This window comes from Neodiprion pinetum, chromosome 3 (genome assembly GCF_021155775.2).
Source record: "Neodiprion pinetum isolate iyNeoPine1 chromosome 3, iyNeoPine1.2, whole genome shotgun sequence".
NCBI lineage: Eukaryota > Metazoa > Arthropoda > Insecta > Hymenoptera > Diprionidae > Neodiprion > Neodiprion pinetum.
In genome coordinates, this window is record NC_060234.1 from 21,994,516 (window position 1) to 22,008,739 (window position 14,224).

Consider the following 14,224-nt stretch of genomic DNA (forward strand, 5'->3'; position numbering starts at 1 on the left):
TCCTCCAGACCGTGGAGGGTGGTTTGGACAAGGGGTTGGCCGCCCCCGTTCGTCAGCCAATGAGAAAAGCGGAAATCCCGCCTCGCGACCAATGGGAACGGCGGCCTGCCGGGTGAGCCAAATAAACGGCGAGAAAAAAAAAAGGCGAGAAAAAGAGAGAGAGAGAGAGAGAGAGAGAGTGATCCGGTGGCAGGGAGGGGGGAGGGAACAAGAGAGGTAGAAAAAAATGAGAGAGTGGAGAGACGGAGACCGGTGAGAAAAAGAAAGAGGGAGAACGAGAGAAGAGGGAGAGAGAAACTGGTGCCTACGCGCTTCTCTCTAATACCTACATTGCATTACGACGCGACGGCGGCGTTTCGTTGGGTTCGTAGTGTTCAGTTACTAACTTGGTGACTCGGGTCACTCGGCTCAGTGCGCTTCGATGCCCTATAAGCCCTCCGCAAATCTCCGGACAAATGCCTCTCATGCATAATAAACCGTTGGCATGGATTGGCGATAAATCGGTGATTTAAACTTTGTCGGTTTTATCGATAACTCTTGTGAGGAGGAGGATAATTCACTATGAACGCCGATAAAACGGCTACTAACCAAACGTTGACGGATGGATGGGAGCCAATAGTGTGTGCACTTTGTGCTTACGACAGTACATCACCTGCGGTGTAACTAAAAACCAAATACGCAATACCGTGTTGTGGCGGTGGAATATTTTTAATGCGCGTAAACTTTTGTATCGAACAGATCGAACACTTCGAGCGTGGATCGCGAGTTTCGGAGGGAATCCGGCAGTTCTGTAATCGCGTTGTGTTAGTTACAGTGGCCGGCTGAAGGAATTGACAAAAACGTTCGAGAATGATTCGGATTTTTATTTTTGTTAATAGATAAGTGGAGATATGAATATAACGAATGTGCGAGAGTATCAAGAAAATGACGGGGAACATCGTGCAGGAGAAGATCACAACCGAACAGAGACTTGTTAGCGGTAATGTAACCTGTGGTTTTGTTGGTGGTGCGATAAATGCGTTTTCTCAGAATAGCAATTTTTCACATGTCGAATGAATCAGTTGCTCCGTTGCGCACATTGAACAAGATTCGATCACCGATGCGCCGATTGTCAAACTATAATTACAGTTTTCTGCAGAGTTCCCCTAATTCTCCTAATATTTAAACGGTAAGTGCATTGCGGCGCGGTGATAAAGAAAGAAGGAAATAAAGCGTCGATTACTACGGAAACTGTGACGAACCAATCAACAAAAGTCAAGTGTGCGTGTCAGTGTATTTAGTAAAATCAATTTTGGTCCTTGGATTCGAACAGAAAATAGGATTCCTCGACAAAGAAGTCGGGCTCTCTCCTCGCCCGAAATTATAAGAATAAACAAAGATTCAACAAATTTGAATTTGCGCGTGAAAAAACACGATGTTGGGGTGAAGGGAGTCCCGTGAAACCCGGCGAATGGTTGTTGGGCTGGGTGAGTGGTGCTCAGTGAAAAAGGGAGCGAAATTCCAGGAGCGAGTAGCCAGGATGTCTGATAGCTCGGATCACTTGTCCTCGCCCAGCAGCGAATGCAACAACCAGATGGGCTCTTTGCACCGCGGTGTCGTCGGATCCTCGGTTGGGAGTTCATCCTACAACGGGTCATCGGCGATGACCGGATTGCCCCTTCATCACCATCCCCATCCTCATCCGCAGACAATGACGCCGACGAATGGCAGTCCCCAGTATCCCCAGGAATTAATGTCCTGCGGTGCTTCCAGTAACGTAAACGGATCCGCTACTGGACTCGCCGTTCCTAGTAACGCGAACAATTTTAGTCCAGAACAGATATCTTGCATGTGCGAAGCCCTCTCGCAGAGCCACGACATCGATAGCCTGACAAGGTTAGTCTCTCTTCATTTTTGGAACGGGGGTTCCGATTTTAAAATTCACTATGAAATTATTAAGGCCACTTCGACGTCCCTTTCGCTTCAGAATTTGGGTGAAAGGCTTGGACTGTCGTCGTTTCAAACCGTAGCTTCGCTTTGTCACGAGCGCGATCCGTCGCTTGAAAATTTTCACCTTTGCGAATTCGGTTGTTCATTCAGTGTTTCATGTGAAAACAACGTTTCGCTACTCAGATTCGCAGGAAAAAAACTGCGCTGCTTTTGAAAACGGTTCCTCACGGTCTTTCGATGATACTTCGAGTCCAGTCCGTAATCTATACGCGTGTAACTGGTTATGGTTTTTCAAAATTCATCACGTCTCTGCAGTGACGTTGCTTATTGCTATTTACAACGTTTAGGGAAGTAATCCGCACTGGATTCATTGTAAGTTAGATTGAACAAGTTCGCAGATTCTTCCTAGATCCTGCACTCCTCATGTTTATAATAATGATACGTAGGCAAGCATTATAGGAAACACCACGGTTGTGTACACAAATTGTTTTTCTTTAAGAATTTTTTGAGATTTGTTCAAGTTTCTTTGGCTTCATTTCAGAAACGCAACGACCGGTACGTATTTTCCACGTCTTGAATGATAAAATGATCTGTTTGTCAACTATTGTGAAAATACTATGATTCACGGAAAGAATATTCATTGAACAACAATCTGGCTGTGCCAAAATCTTGAAGGAATAAAACGACGTTTAGATTCTTCAAAAAAGAAACTTTCCAAATTGGTTAATGTTTCAATAAACAAATAATTTAAACATCGATATTTCGTCGATCAATTCCATTGGGCGGAGTTTCAAAATTTTCATCTTGAATACTGGAGCCGATCGTTGAAGAAGTATCTCACGTTTCATGCAATGTATCTATCGTGTGTTTTCTTTTATCGTAATTTATCGCGTTGGTTGAAACCAGGTGTTTTCCATCTAAAAGAAATCCTCTTCTTCAAAAGGTTTCTGTGGTCTCTACCACCTGGGGAGCTTCTCCGAGGTGGTGAAAGCGTGCTGATGGCTCGAGCAGCGGTTGCGTTTCACAGAGGCGCATACCACGAGCTCTACTCGATCCTGGAAGGGCATCCCTTCTCGCCACGACGGCATCCTGAGCTCCAGCAGATGTGGTTCAAGGCGCATTACCGCGAGGCCGAGAAGATCCGGGGACGCCCTCTAGGCGCAGTCGACAAGTATCGGCTCAGGAAAAAGTACCCTTTGCCAAAGACGATCTGGGACGGCGAGGAGACCGTCTACTGCTTCAAGGAGCGCTCGAGGAACGCCCTGAAGGCCTGTTACCTCAGAAACCGCTATCCGACGCCCGACGAGAAGAAGAACCTCGCAAAAAAAACCGGACTCACTCTCACTCAGGTCTCCAATTGGTTCAAAAATCGTCGACAGAGGGATCGCACGCCGCAGGCTAGAACGTGAGTTTCACAAATTATGGTCATTACAATTAGGGCTTTTTACCGCCGGATCATCCGTCCGAATTGAAAGAGTCGGGAAAAGTGGAAAAACTGGCTTTAAATAATATCTGGTACTGTTATTGGCGCCAATGACGGTGAATACGAATGGAACGACACATCTTTTCTGAGTGATGGAATTGGTTTGAAGGAAATTCGAGTAATACAAGCGAATTATAAAATATTCACAGTTTGAGAAAAGGTTTCGGACAATTTCGAACTCTGGTGTTTCTGATCCAATTCTTATATTTTTCAACTCATTTTCAACGAATTGCCGTAAAACATTCAAGAAGTCTAATGTAATACAAGATAGTTATACAGTTGGAATATAATATAAGTCTGTTGTACTATATTTGCACTAATTTATTCTTATCTACTCTGGACGTAACTGTTTGGAAAACTTTGTCAGTTTATCTGTGCCGATCATTGTGGTGAACAAAACAAGTCCAAAACCCCTTTAAGCATACCAAAGCACTCGAATTTAATCATTTTGAACATTCTAATCGTAAAATTGTGTTTCAAATTCTTGATGTCTTAGCTTGTGTTATTCGAATTTACTCAGAAGGAGAGTAGGGAGGCTTGACGTTGCGAATCGGGTTGTCCTTGCACGTGGTGAAAGGTAAAGACCCCCGCTTAAGATATCGCGATTTTAAATTTTTGGATTTTGGGGTGGTTTTGGGCTCGCGCTTAAAGTATGTAGAGGAGGGCTAGGTTTAGAGAAAACCCTTTTTTTAGATATCGCGCTTCTCCGAAATTCTTGCACTTTTTCACTGAAAAATAGCCTACCCGAAAGGGCTGGGATGAAAATAATTTTTTCCTACTGCCTCAACGGCTTAGAAATTTGGAAAAAGGCTATTTTAGGGAATTTAAAATTTGAGATATCCTTAAATCCATCGGTGATTATGTTTTGTTCGACGAAACCAGATTTTTCGTAAACTCTGAGATGCGTGCAATTTTTTTAGTACTGAAAAATTTATGTTGAAATTCGTGAAAACTAATTTTTCTAACTTTCAAATGTTGATACATTTCATTGCTCTTTATTTCTCTTGTTGCTATACAGTGAACACTCACACGGAACCGGAGGAATGTAAGCCAATATTAAATATTATCTCATCAAATTATTATTAGAAGAAGAGAGTAGTATTTCAATATTTAAAAGTTGAAAAAATTTGTTTTTACGAATATCAACATATATTTTGGGTAGTAAAAAGAATTACACACATCTTAAGTTTTACAGGCACTTTTGTTACGTCGTACAAAACATAGCCACCGAAAGACTTAAGAATATCTCAATTTTGAAATTCCCAAAAATATCTTTTTTTCAAAATTTCAACGTTGTTGAGGAAGTAGGGAAAAAAATTATCAATCCAGGCCTATTCCGTAAGGTATTTTTTAGTGAAAAAGTGCAAGAATTTCTGAGAAGAGCGAATTCTAAACAAAGACCTTTTTCTCCATCGCCCTACTCTACATACTCTAAGCGCTAGTCGAAACCCATTCGAAAATCCAAATTTTCAATTCGCGATATCTCAGCAACCAAGGCCCATGAGATTGAAAATCAAAAAAACACGTTAAATCGGGGGTCCTTACCTTTCACCACGTGCAAGAACAACGCAGTTCGCGACATCAAACCGCCCTACTCGCCTTGTCAGATTTGCTTCAGTTCAGTTATTGTACAGTGGGGATATTATTATTTTATTCATTTTCACTATAATTAGCGCAAGTAACATTGCTAATGATTTTTTAATTGTATTTTCTCTGTTTCTAACTTTTGATTCAGGCCACCGTAGGTCCCATTCATCCTCATATTCATCCCATGCCAACTTATTGTCCGTAGAAAATCAAAATTTCGATATATCGTTTCACTTTTTGACTATCGTTTGACCCAGTTATGACCAAATTCGTAAATGATAGAAAAAGTGCTTTCATCTGTGCAAGCACCATTTTTTAAGCAGCAAAGTGTATCAGACATCAAAAACTTCTATAGAAAACTTGCTCAAAGTAAGGTTTCAATAACAAATTGACTACAATTGAATAGATTAAAGGTGAAATTAATAAATACACAGAGTTTCACAAAAGTTTCACAGAAGTTACACGCTGGCTGTTTACGTCCCTTGAAATGTTACGGTATCAATAGCAGTCATGTGTGAATCGGTTTAGGACTGGAGTAATTAAGAACCAATTAAAACGCATGTATCAAGTCGAGATAATTATTAGTCGCCTTCTCAACAGACTTTTTGGTCCTCTTTGCACTTCTGTCTTTAATTTGCCATTCCAAAGGACACTCGGTGACAAATAGCGTGTAATACATTGTAACATATACACTTGACCCTCATTCTTGAACGACAATTTTGGTCAAGTACTTGCCAGACCTTCGTTATTGGTTTGCCAACGTTGTACATATATTGGGTGTGTCAGCTTTTACCCAGGACAATGAATGATAATCGATATTGTGACCAGTTTTGTTGTTTGGTAACGACAATACCTGTTATTCTCAAAACTCTGAGGCTTTTATCTTCATTTTCTTCTTTGTAGTCGGTAGTTATTGCACTGCTCCTGGTATGGAATACCATGCGTAAAGCGTACGTGCGGGACACGTGTATCCACGGGGGGTCCGACTTTTCAGCGCGTGCAACAAGTGTTTCTACATGTGTCACGAGTACGGGATATCCCTCGCAGGACCTTTTCAGGACCTCGACGGACACCGTACTAAATCATTTTCTACGAGGCTGACTCCCTTTCGGTGTATTTGTACGTCCGTATTAGAAATGCCCGCCGCGAACTTTGAGACCATTTCGGATCTATCCTCGGACGCATATGCAGCGTTGCGTTTTCGCAAGAGATGCGATCCCAGGCTGATACACAGATTTTAATCACATTTTTAAAAACTTTAGGTTTCCGTAAAAAATATTTAATTTCAGTATGTAAAACCAAATCAAGTTTTGAGATATAAAGGCATTTCATAAGCGTGTGAAATTCTTCTTCAATGATATTTTCATACTTTGGCTTGTCTGAAAAAGAGGTTTTACTTACGGTGGATTTGATAGAAGAATTACGTATTCGTGTTTTTGACGGATTCGTATCTGGAGTAAATTCATGGTGCACAATTGATTCCTGGGGATCGAATGTGTCGTATTCAAATAAGCAAGTTTCGGTATGGTGACATTGAAAAAAAAATGCTTGCAAAATACTTGACGCACAAATTGAAACGCTGGCAAAAAATCATCATGGCCGCCGTTTTTCTACTGGATATAAAATTTTGACGGTATACGATTCCTTTTCCACCCTCATTACAAGTTACCAAGTGTTATTTTACGACGATAAAAATGGCGACAAGAATCGTTTCGCGGTAATATTCCTCCTTCGATAATACCTAAAAATTCTTCATGTATTTCGATCTTCCTGTGCTGATGTTCATCATGAAATCGGTCGAGTAGAAAGGGTATGTACCTATCGCCACAACGGCTGTAGTATATTCGCGTCGCAAATGCAAACAAGTATTAGAGTCTTAAAAAAATTGACTATGGTTTAAAGAAAAAAATCCCCCCCCCCCCAAAATACACGTAATTAAATTTCATTAAGGTTGCCAATGAGGAATTCGACATTACGTGTCGAGTGTGTGCTGCAGGGTCACGGCTAAGAAATGCGCAACACCTTCCCCTATCAGGAATACTTCTGGTTAATCAGACTAATCGTAATCTATATCCGCTCCTGCCCCCGTCGCTCCTCTCCGTTAATTATTATTCACCCACACCGGATTTCGGCACGTACAAACAGAGTGCTCACATTCAACCTGCATGGTGGCTACAGACATCATCAAACGCGTTATTCAGGGCCGAGTTCGGGCTACATGCACATCGCATCTCTCTCTCTCTCTCTGTCTCTCTCTCTCTCTCTGTCTCTCTCTCTCTTTCTCTCTCTCTCGCTATGTATCTGTGTACGGCACCGTTGCCTGGCGTTGTTATGGCTACGAGAGTCCGCGGTCATGGCTACACGGGGAGCAGCAGGGAATGATTCGAAATCCCCGCAACGACCTGCGAGCCTAGTCAGAGATCCCGAGCCGTGAAAAAATTGGATCCCGGTTGAGCGGTCAGTATTGAATTTTCCAGCGGGCTATTTGCGCGGAAATCAAATGTATCGTTGAAATTGATTAACGTTCATTACGAGTTATTTCTACTGATTGCTATCTTGTCATGTGATTGTCATTGATTTCCAGTATACCAAGTGGTTCTGAATTGAGCTCCGATTATTTCTGAGCGCTCCAAACGATCTTCAGTGATCTTTGGATTAGATGGAGTCACAGGAAATCACACCAAATCACTGAAAATCGATGAGAACGCTGGGAGGGCATTGGACATCTATCGACTGGACATCAACGACAGTAGGCGAAAAGTTGGAGGTCAATGGGTTATTATGAAATTGAACCCATTTGAGATTTGACGCAACACTTGCGATCTTCACGATTATCGATGCGCGTAGCGTGATTTTTTCAACGTTTGCAGCATGTGATTTCCAATGGTTCCAGTTGTCGTGACTGATTCTTGCAATCTTCTGCATTCAAGTTTCTTGGATTTACAATTTCATTTGTAGTTATTAAATTTATGACATTCTTGAGCGAATGAAATTTTCACTTCCATCTCACCTGTCGAACTTCATCCCGCGCCGAATCCGGTCTCACAAGAAATTTTTAGATTACACGCAGGGCTCGTGGAGGCATATATGTATATATTACGTATTTATATATATACTTAACGGACATGGGTAACACAGTGATCATACCTACGTACACATGGGAATCTTCAGTGGCCGCAGCGTTACGCCCCATTACCGTTTTATGGTACGGCCTGGATTCAGTTACATCGGCTCTAGTTTCGCGCCATTTATATACCATGGCTTCTCTTTCACCGCTATACCTATGTCTGCAAATTTCACTAATTGCATTTCGAGCCGCCGCTCTCTCGGCGAAAGCGTCTTCTCTACGGCATCCGAAATACATTTTGACGTGCTTAATCAAACCAAGAATTTTTCGAATCTTAATTACTGCCGTGTTTCGCTCAACAATGAAGCAGCTCATTCGGTTTTAGGATCTGCAACGTGAATAATTTAATTTTTGCGAAACACTGGTAAGACAGATTCAATTTCTACTTTCACTTTCGGGTCATTTTATTCATCGTCTTTTGAAAAACGAAATTCGACGAGGAATTGCTCGATAATATTGTGTTTTCTATATTACATAATGAAAACCGTTCCGTAATCAACTCTTTTACCTTTCACATATAAATCCACTTTCGAGAGAATTTTTTTTTTTTAGATTCTCGAGCTTAAACAGTTTTTGAGAGAGGTACTCTGCCAAAATCTGCAACAGACAAGCGATCCCTGAAATAATTGAAAAAAACATGACGCGTTTCGTTGAATGTCAACCATTTCGGATGTCTATGAAAGAGGACTTTCCCGTGCGAATGCTACACAAATACGAGCCGTCGACAAAAAAAGACGTGGTTTTTGATCCCGTGTCGACTTTTGGCCTATTTTTCTTTCTGTTTGTTTTTTTATTTTATTTTTTTTCTTTTTCGTCTTTCCGGAGGATTTCAGACAAGGTCAAACGGGATTTCTACCGCAGGAAAGTTTGCGGCGTGCGGGGGCGAGAGTGAGAGAGGAAGATTTTGAAACGGGCACTGGACCCACCTCATGTCACGCATTATTCACGCGCTCGCTCGCAATCTTGTTTTAAACACCAGAGAAAGAGAGGATCTTGGGAGGGCGAAAGGAGCTCCTGAAGTTAGGCGCTAAGAACAATGCGATAAATGACCAACGGTCGACGGTCGACGGACGACGGGACCAACTTCATACGATCGCAGATTCCGAGAAGGCTTCTTGGACGTGACTTCAACATGTGGGACAAACATTAAAAACTACGGACCTACTGTTCAACGGCTCTCCGGCTCTCCGTTGCATGCTGGGCGGCTGGAGGCGAAAAGAGAGCAGAGGAGAGGAGAGGAGAGGAAATACTCGCACGCTGCGCCAGTCAAGCACCCCTCTGTACTTGCTCGTGGTTGATTATTAGATTTTAAACGAAAACAAAACTGGGACACTTGCTATTCGGACACGTGGCTTGCACGCTCCTTCACTGTCCTCTGTCATTGCATGCCCCTCGAATATCTTTGAACTTTGACACACAGCTAGGAAATTAAGATAGTGTAATTTGTGTTCAATAATTTACGCAAGCCCTGAAATTACACGTTTGTACGTACAATAGGGTGTTTGAGAAAACAGTAATTTACGATCTTCCACGTGACGTGGATGGCTCATTTTTTGACATAAACAAACTTTTTATGGGGTGCATTGGTGGAAAATCGCAAAGTATTGTCTTTTGAAAAACCCTTATATACAATGAAGAAAAGATGCAGAGTAGCTCGTTTCTGATCGTTAAAACATCTTCAACCTGTAGCTAAACTCGTTGATTCGACAAATTGGCTGAACTTTTGTTAATGAAACCGTTAATATTGTTTTCGTACACCTTGGCTGCTGTAGCGGTGGTTCACCAAAAAATGCCTAAAGATGATGACAAAGTTTTCCCTCCCCTCCCTCCTAAAAAAAAGAAGAACTGTGATTGACTTCTTTTAATAAGAACATGCTGATGTTGAATTGTTTTATTAATTTTAAGAACTTGGTTTGCTAGTAAATCGATTTTGAAACTCATGATGTAGCAGGCGGGGAAGCTCTTTCCCCGGAATAATACACACAGTATTCTGAAAGTTTCATAACTTCAACACAAGTTCCCTAATGTGGTTTTCAAATTTTTGCAACCGTTTAATTATATTCACTGTACTCAGTGTGAATTTATTTATCGGATTTTATCAGTATTATTTAGTTACCAATTTTTTTTTCCACTGTATAGCCCATCAATTAAGTTGACTGATTCCTTCATTCGAGACATCTTCTAACGTGTTTAGGTTGAATATATTTTTGAACCGACTGAGTGTAAGGAAAACGCATTTCGAGGGTGATGAACCTCTTTGAGATTCGAAATTATTTGGTGATTTGATTTCAATGCGTTCAGGGTCGGTAGTAATTTATGGAAAATAAAACTTCTACATTAGGAACAGAAAATATTTTAAAAAAAATAGTGTTTTTTACGAGGAATATTATACGAGGATCGGATCAAGATTTACCAAAATTTTATCATTTCACGTTATACAGACTTTCTCCCTAAAAAGTTATAGCCCGAGACTAAACTATAATCTATAAAATAAACTGGATAATGTTTCATAGAGATCTTGAAACTTCATCAATATTACTAATTATTTGTCGTAAGAGTAAAAAAATTTAGTTTCGTATCTAAATCCTAGAATAATTAGAAAGATAATAAATCTGTAGTTTCTTTATCGGTCAAGGTGGGTTTATATTAATCATCTCGAAATAATGCTTCGAATTTTGATATTTCGAGGAATATTAATAACCTTCATCTCAATATCAACGGAAATTAATGAATAAGTTTTGGGAATGTGCGAAACCTTCCTTCCGCAGGACCAAAAAAATCTCGTTAAAAAATTCACCAGTACTTCATGCGTAAGAAATATACACAGAACCTTTGATTACAGTGACATGTTGCCGCTGAACTGCCAGAGCGCCCCGTCAAACGGAGTTCAATCGGTGAACGGATCGGTATCTTCGAGTGGCGGAGGAAATCACCAGGCACTTCAGCCCCTGGACTCGGGAAGTCCGAGTCTTGCGATGTCGCCGCTCTCTACAATGGGCATGTCACCGGCGACCCTGAACCCGTGTAGTCCGATGGGCATGAGTCCTATGGGGCCTCATCATCACGGGTACGCGGCCCCAGTCACGCCTTCCTCGGTCCACAACGGCGGCCTGAGTCCCATAAACGACGTCAAGTCTCTCTGCTACGGCCGCAGTCTTTACGACACGAGTAAGTTGGATTTGTTCATTCTCCGACAACGAGTATGGATTGCACATTAGCAGGAATTTAATAATAACGAGAGAATACCTACACTTTTCCAGTTGTAATTTATACGTGCCACTGATTTTTTCTGTAGCTAGTAGATTTTCCAGCACTGTGAATTTAGGTGGGTACTTTAATTATTGTGCCAAGAATAATTGGTCCGGTCTGCCTAAATCATGAGTCAAGAAATGAGAATAAATTTTTTTTTAAATTTATAGCAATGTCTTTTTCACCAATGATATTGAACACGAATTTAACAACAGTCAACTCGACTACGAAGTAGAAATGAACCGGAGTAAATTTCAAAGATACAAACTGAGATATTAACAATTTGAGGAAAGTTTTTACTGTCAGTGCGTTCGAAATGATTGTTTTTTATCAGATTCTATTTCTTTTGGGTTCATTTTCTTCGCTTACCAGATACCCGAAAATAGATTGATCACATTTAAGAAATTTATATTGTATTGTAGTATAGTTATGCAATGCACAAATGGAGCTGCACCAAGGGAAAATTGTTGGCGTGGTTGCTGTGCAGTTTGGAACTATTTTCGTATTTTATTACAACTGAAAAATAGGTATAGTACAAAATGAAAATGAGTTTTGTAACTGTGATGGTTTAAAGTCGGCGCATCAATAAATTGATGTTAAAGGTTTATTAAGTTCAACAAATCTAATAAAGTAAACAATCAGATTTAATGTTGCTATAAGCAAAAAATGTAGTATTTATAACCGAGTGACACTAAATAGTTAATAGTATCGTATTTTCTTACAACTCGAAACACTTTAAACCATTATTGTAACGATGATCATTGTACTAGATTTATTTTTAATACCTGACATTAACAAATTGAGCTTTTCTCAGTCTGTCAACGAACACCTGTTACACGTAGTTGGTATGCTGTCATAAATGATATTGCGGAAAATTTTTGATTTTTTTTTTGGCCAGTGACTGTAGCAGAATGAAATTTCTCCGATTTTAGTGTGACTTTTCTGGTTCCAGGCAAGGATTTGGAGCAGAGCTCGGTGTACTATTCGAGCCACTCGAGCATGCATCATCAGTACTACCACCAGCAGTCCCACCACCACCAGATGATGGCCGGACCCCATCACCATCAGCAGTCGATGCCGACCGGTTACGAGATCATGTTACCACCGCCCCAGCACTCCATGTGACCCATGGAGGAGCAGGACCATGATCAGGAAAACGGGGAAGATGATCAAACGACGGACGAAGACGTTCTCGCAAGAATCCAAGCCTTTGCTTGACTTGCGGGTGTTGCATTTACCATTGAATCCAAAGACTAATCGGAGGTGTGAAAATTGTCATTGCGCGTCACGGACGAGAACGGAGGAAGAAACCGGCACGTTTGGCTTTCGCGTGAGTGACAAGCATGGCCGCTGGTTCTTATAAATACACACACGCGCACATTTCCTACATTCGGTTCTCTGGAGGTGACGCGGTGCGTGTTACCTGATCACGTAAAGAAAGGAGTCCGAAGGACCAATGAGGACCAAAGAACGCGCGTTGCCCAACTGGAGAGAATGGGAGGGCCTCGGGAAACAGGTTTCGAGAATCCATTACATCCGTCCGTGTTGCAGCTCCTCTTAAGCCAGCGTATGCGAATGGCAGCTGCCTTTCCATGCAGTGTGTCGTGTTGCGGACCTTTTGCAAATGGTGCAAGGGAAATAAAAGTATAAATCGAGAACGGGAAATGAGGGAATGTATATACCATTTTTGGTTGCCGCGTCAAGGGGTCTAGGAAAAATCGCAAGGGGTTACTTGAAAATCTTCTTATAGGTAAGGAGATTATGATACAATACGGCAAAGAAATAGGAAATTAAGTTTTATAGCCATGCGTACTACAGTACTATATATATATATATTATATATACATATATAAAAATTAAATAAACAAAGTATAAAGAAAAAATGCTACACATATATTTATACGTGTATATCCCAGTGTGAAACAAAAATTCAGCGCAAGCCTTTCTCTGGTTTAATTTAATTCAGAAAAAGATTAGTTAGATGTTGAAATAAAGGGGAAACGGGACGATGAATTAAAAAATCTACGCTAAGTGATAATTGATATAGTGTTTTTAACGAGTACTTAATTATCAGCATGGAACGATAGCGTTCAGTGCGGGTAAAAGGAAAGGGAACCTCTACGGGTTTTTTCTCTGTTGCTCTTTTTTTTTTTTTTTTTTCATGTTTTCGCTGTAAGTGTACATAAGAAGAAAATATTATGATCTTACGGTTGTGTATGTATTGTATATAATATATGAAAACAAGCATGTAACAGAAATAAGGAGGAAGAAAAAACAAAAAAAAACTGAAATGGTTTTAGTTAATAAATATCAGCTACTTGCACCATTTATTCTTCAAAGTTTTTCCCTTTCAAATTTCAGATGCATAAACGTAGAGACATCGAGCTTGATGATTTTTCTCTTCAACGGATTACAGAAATTATAATTTTAAAAAAACTGTACGATACTGATCGAAAACATGCATTTGGATTATAGAAATTGGCACAAGGATGAAAACAAAATATTTATACACTCGTGTCAGTTTGCGCGATTTGCACGTTGATACGTACTAAATTTGCAGAGTGATTGTCATTATTTTATAATCACGCTTCAGTATTTTCAGAATATGAACATGTTAGGTAGCATTCGTTTATTGCCCGTAAACGTATGCGGCAAACTCACCGAAAAATTCCTGCAGAACAATCAAACCTTTAGAATAATTTTTTTTATGATCAGAAACACGAGTAAAAATTTTTTGTTTACTCGTAGCTCGTTGGATCTGAAAGATTCTTGTGAACGATTCGCTATTGCAAACTACACGCCGTTGTTACGAATAGATCTACTTTATCATATTTACGCAGAATTGGCCT

The 14,224-nt window shown here is 40.5% G+C and overlaps 1 protein-coding gene across 1 annotated transcript; it reads left to right on the forward strand.

Annotated features, from left to right (window-relative positions):
* Positions 1 to 368: 368 nt before the first annotated feature.
* On the forward strand, positions 369 to 13,175 carry Six4. The gene is made up of 4 exons (XM_046615433.1): positions 369 to 1,875; positions 2,873 to 3,334; positions 10,969 to 11,294; positions 12,328 to 13,175. Exons 1-4 carry the CDS (start codon positions 1,451 to 1,453, stop codon positions 12,498 to 12,500), a joined length of 1,386 nt encoding a protein of 461 aa, XP_046471389.1. The 5' UTR covers positions 369 to 1,450; the 3' UTR covers positions 12,501 to 13,175.
* The last annotated feature ends 1,049 nt before the right edge of the window (positions 13,176 to 14,224 follow it).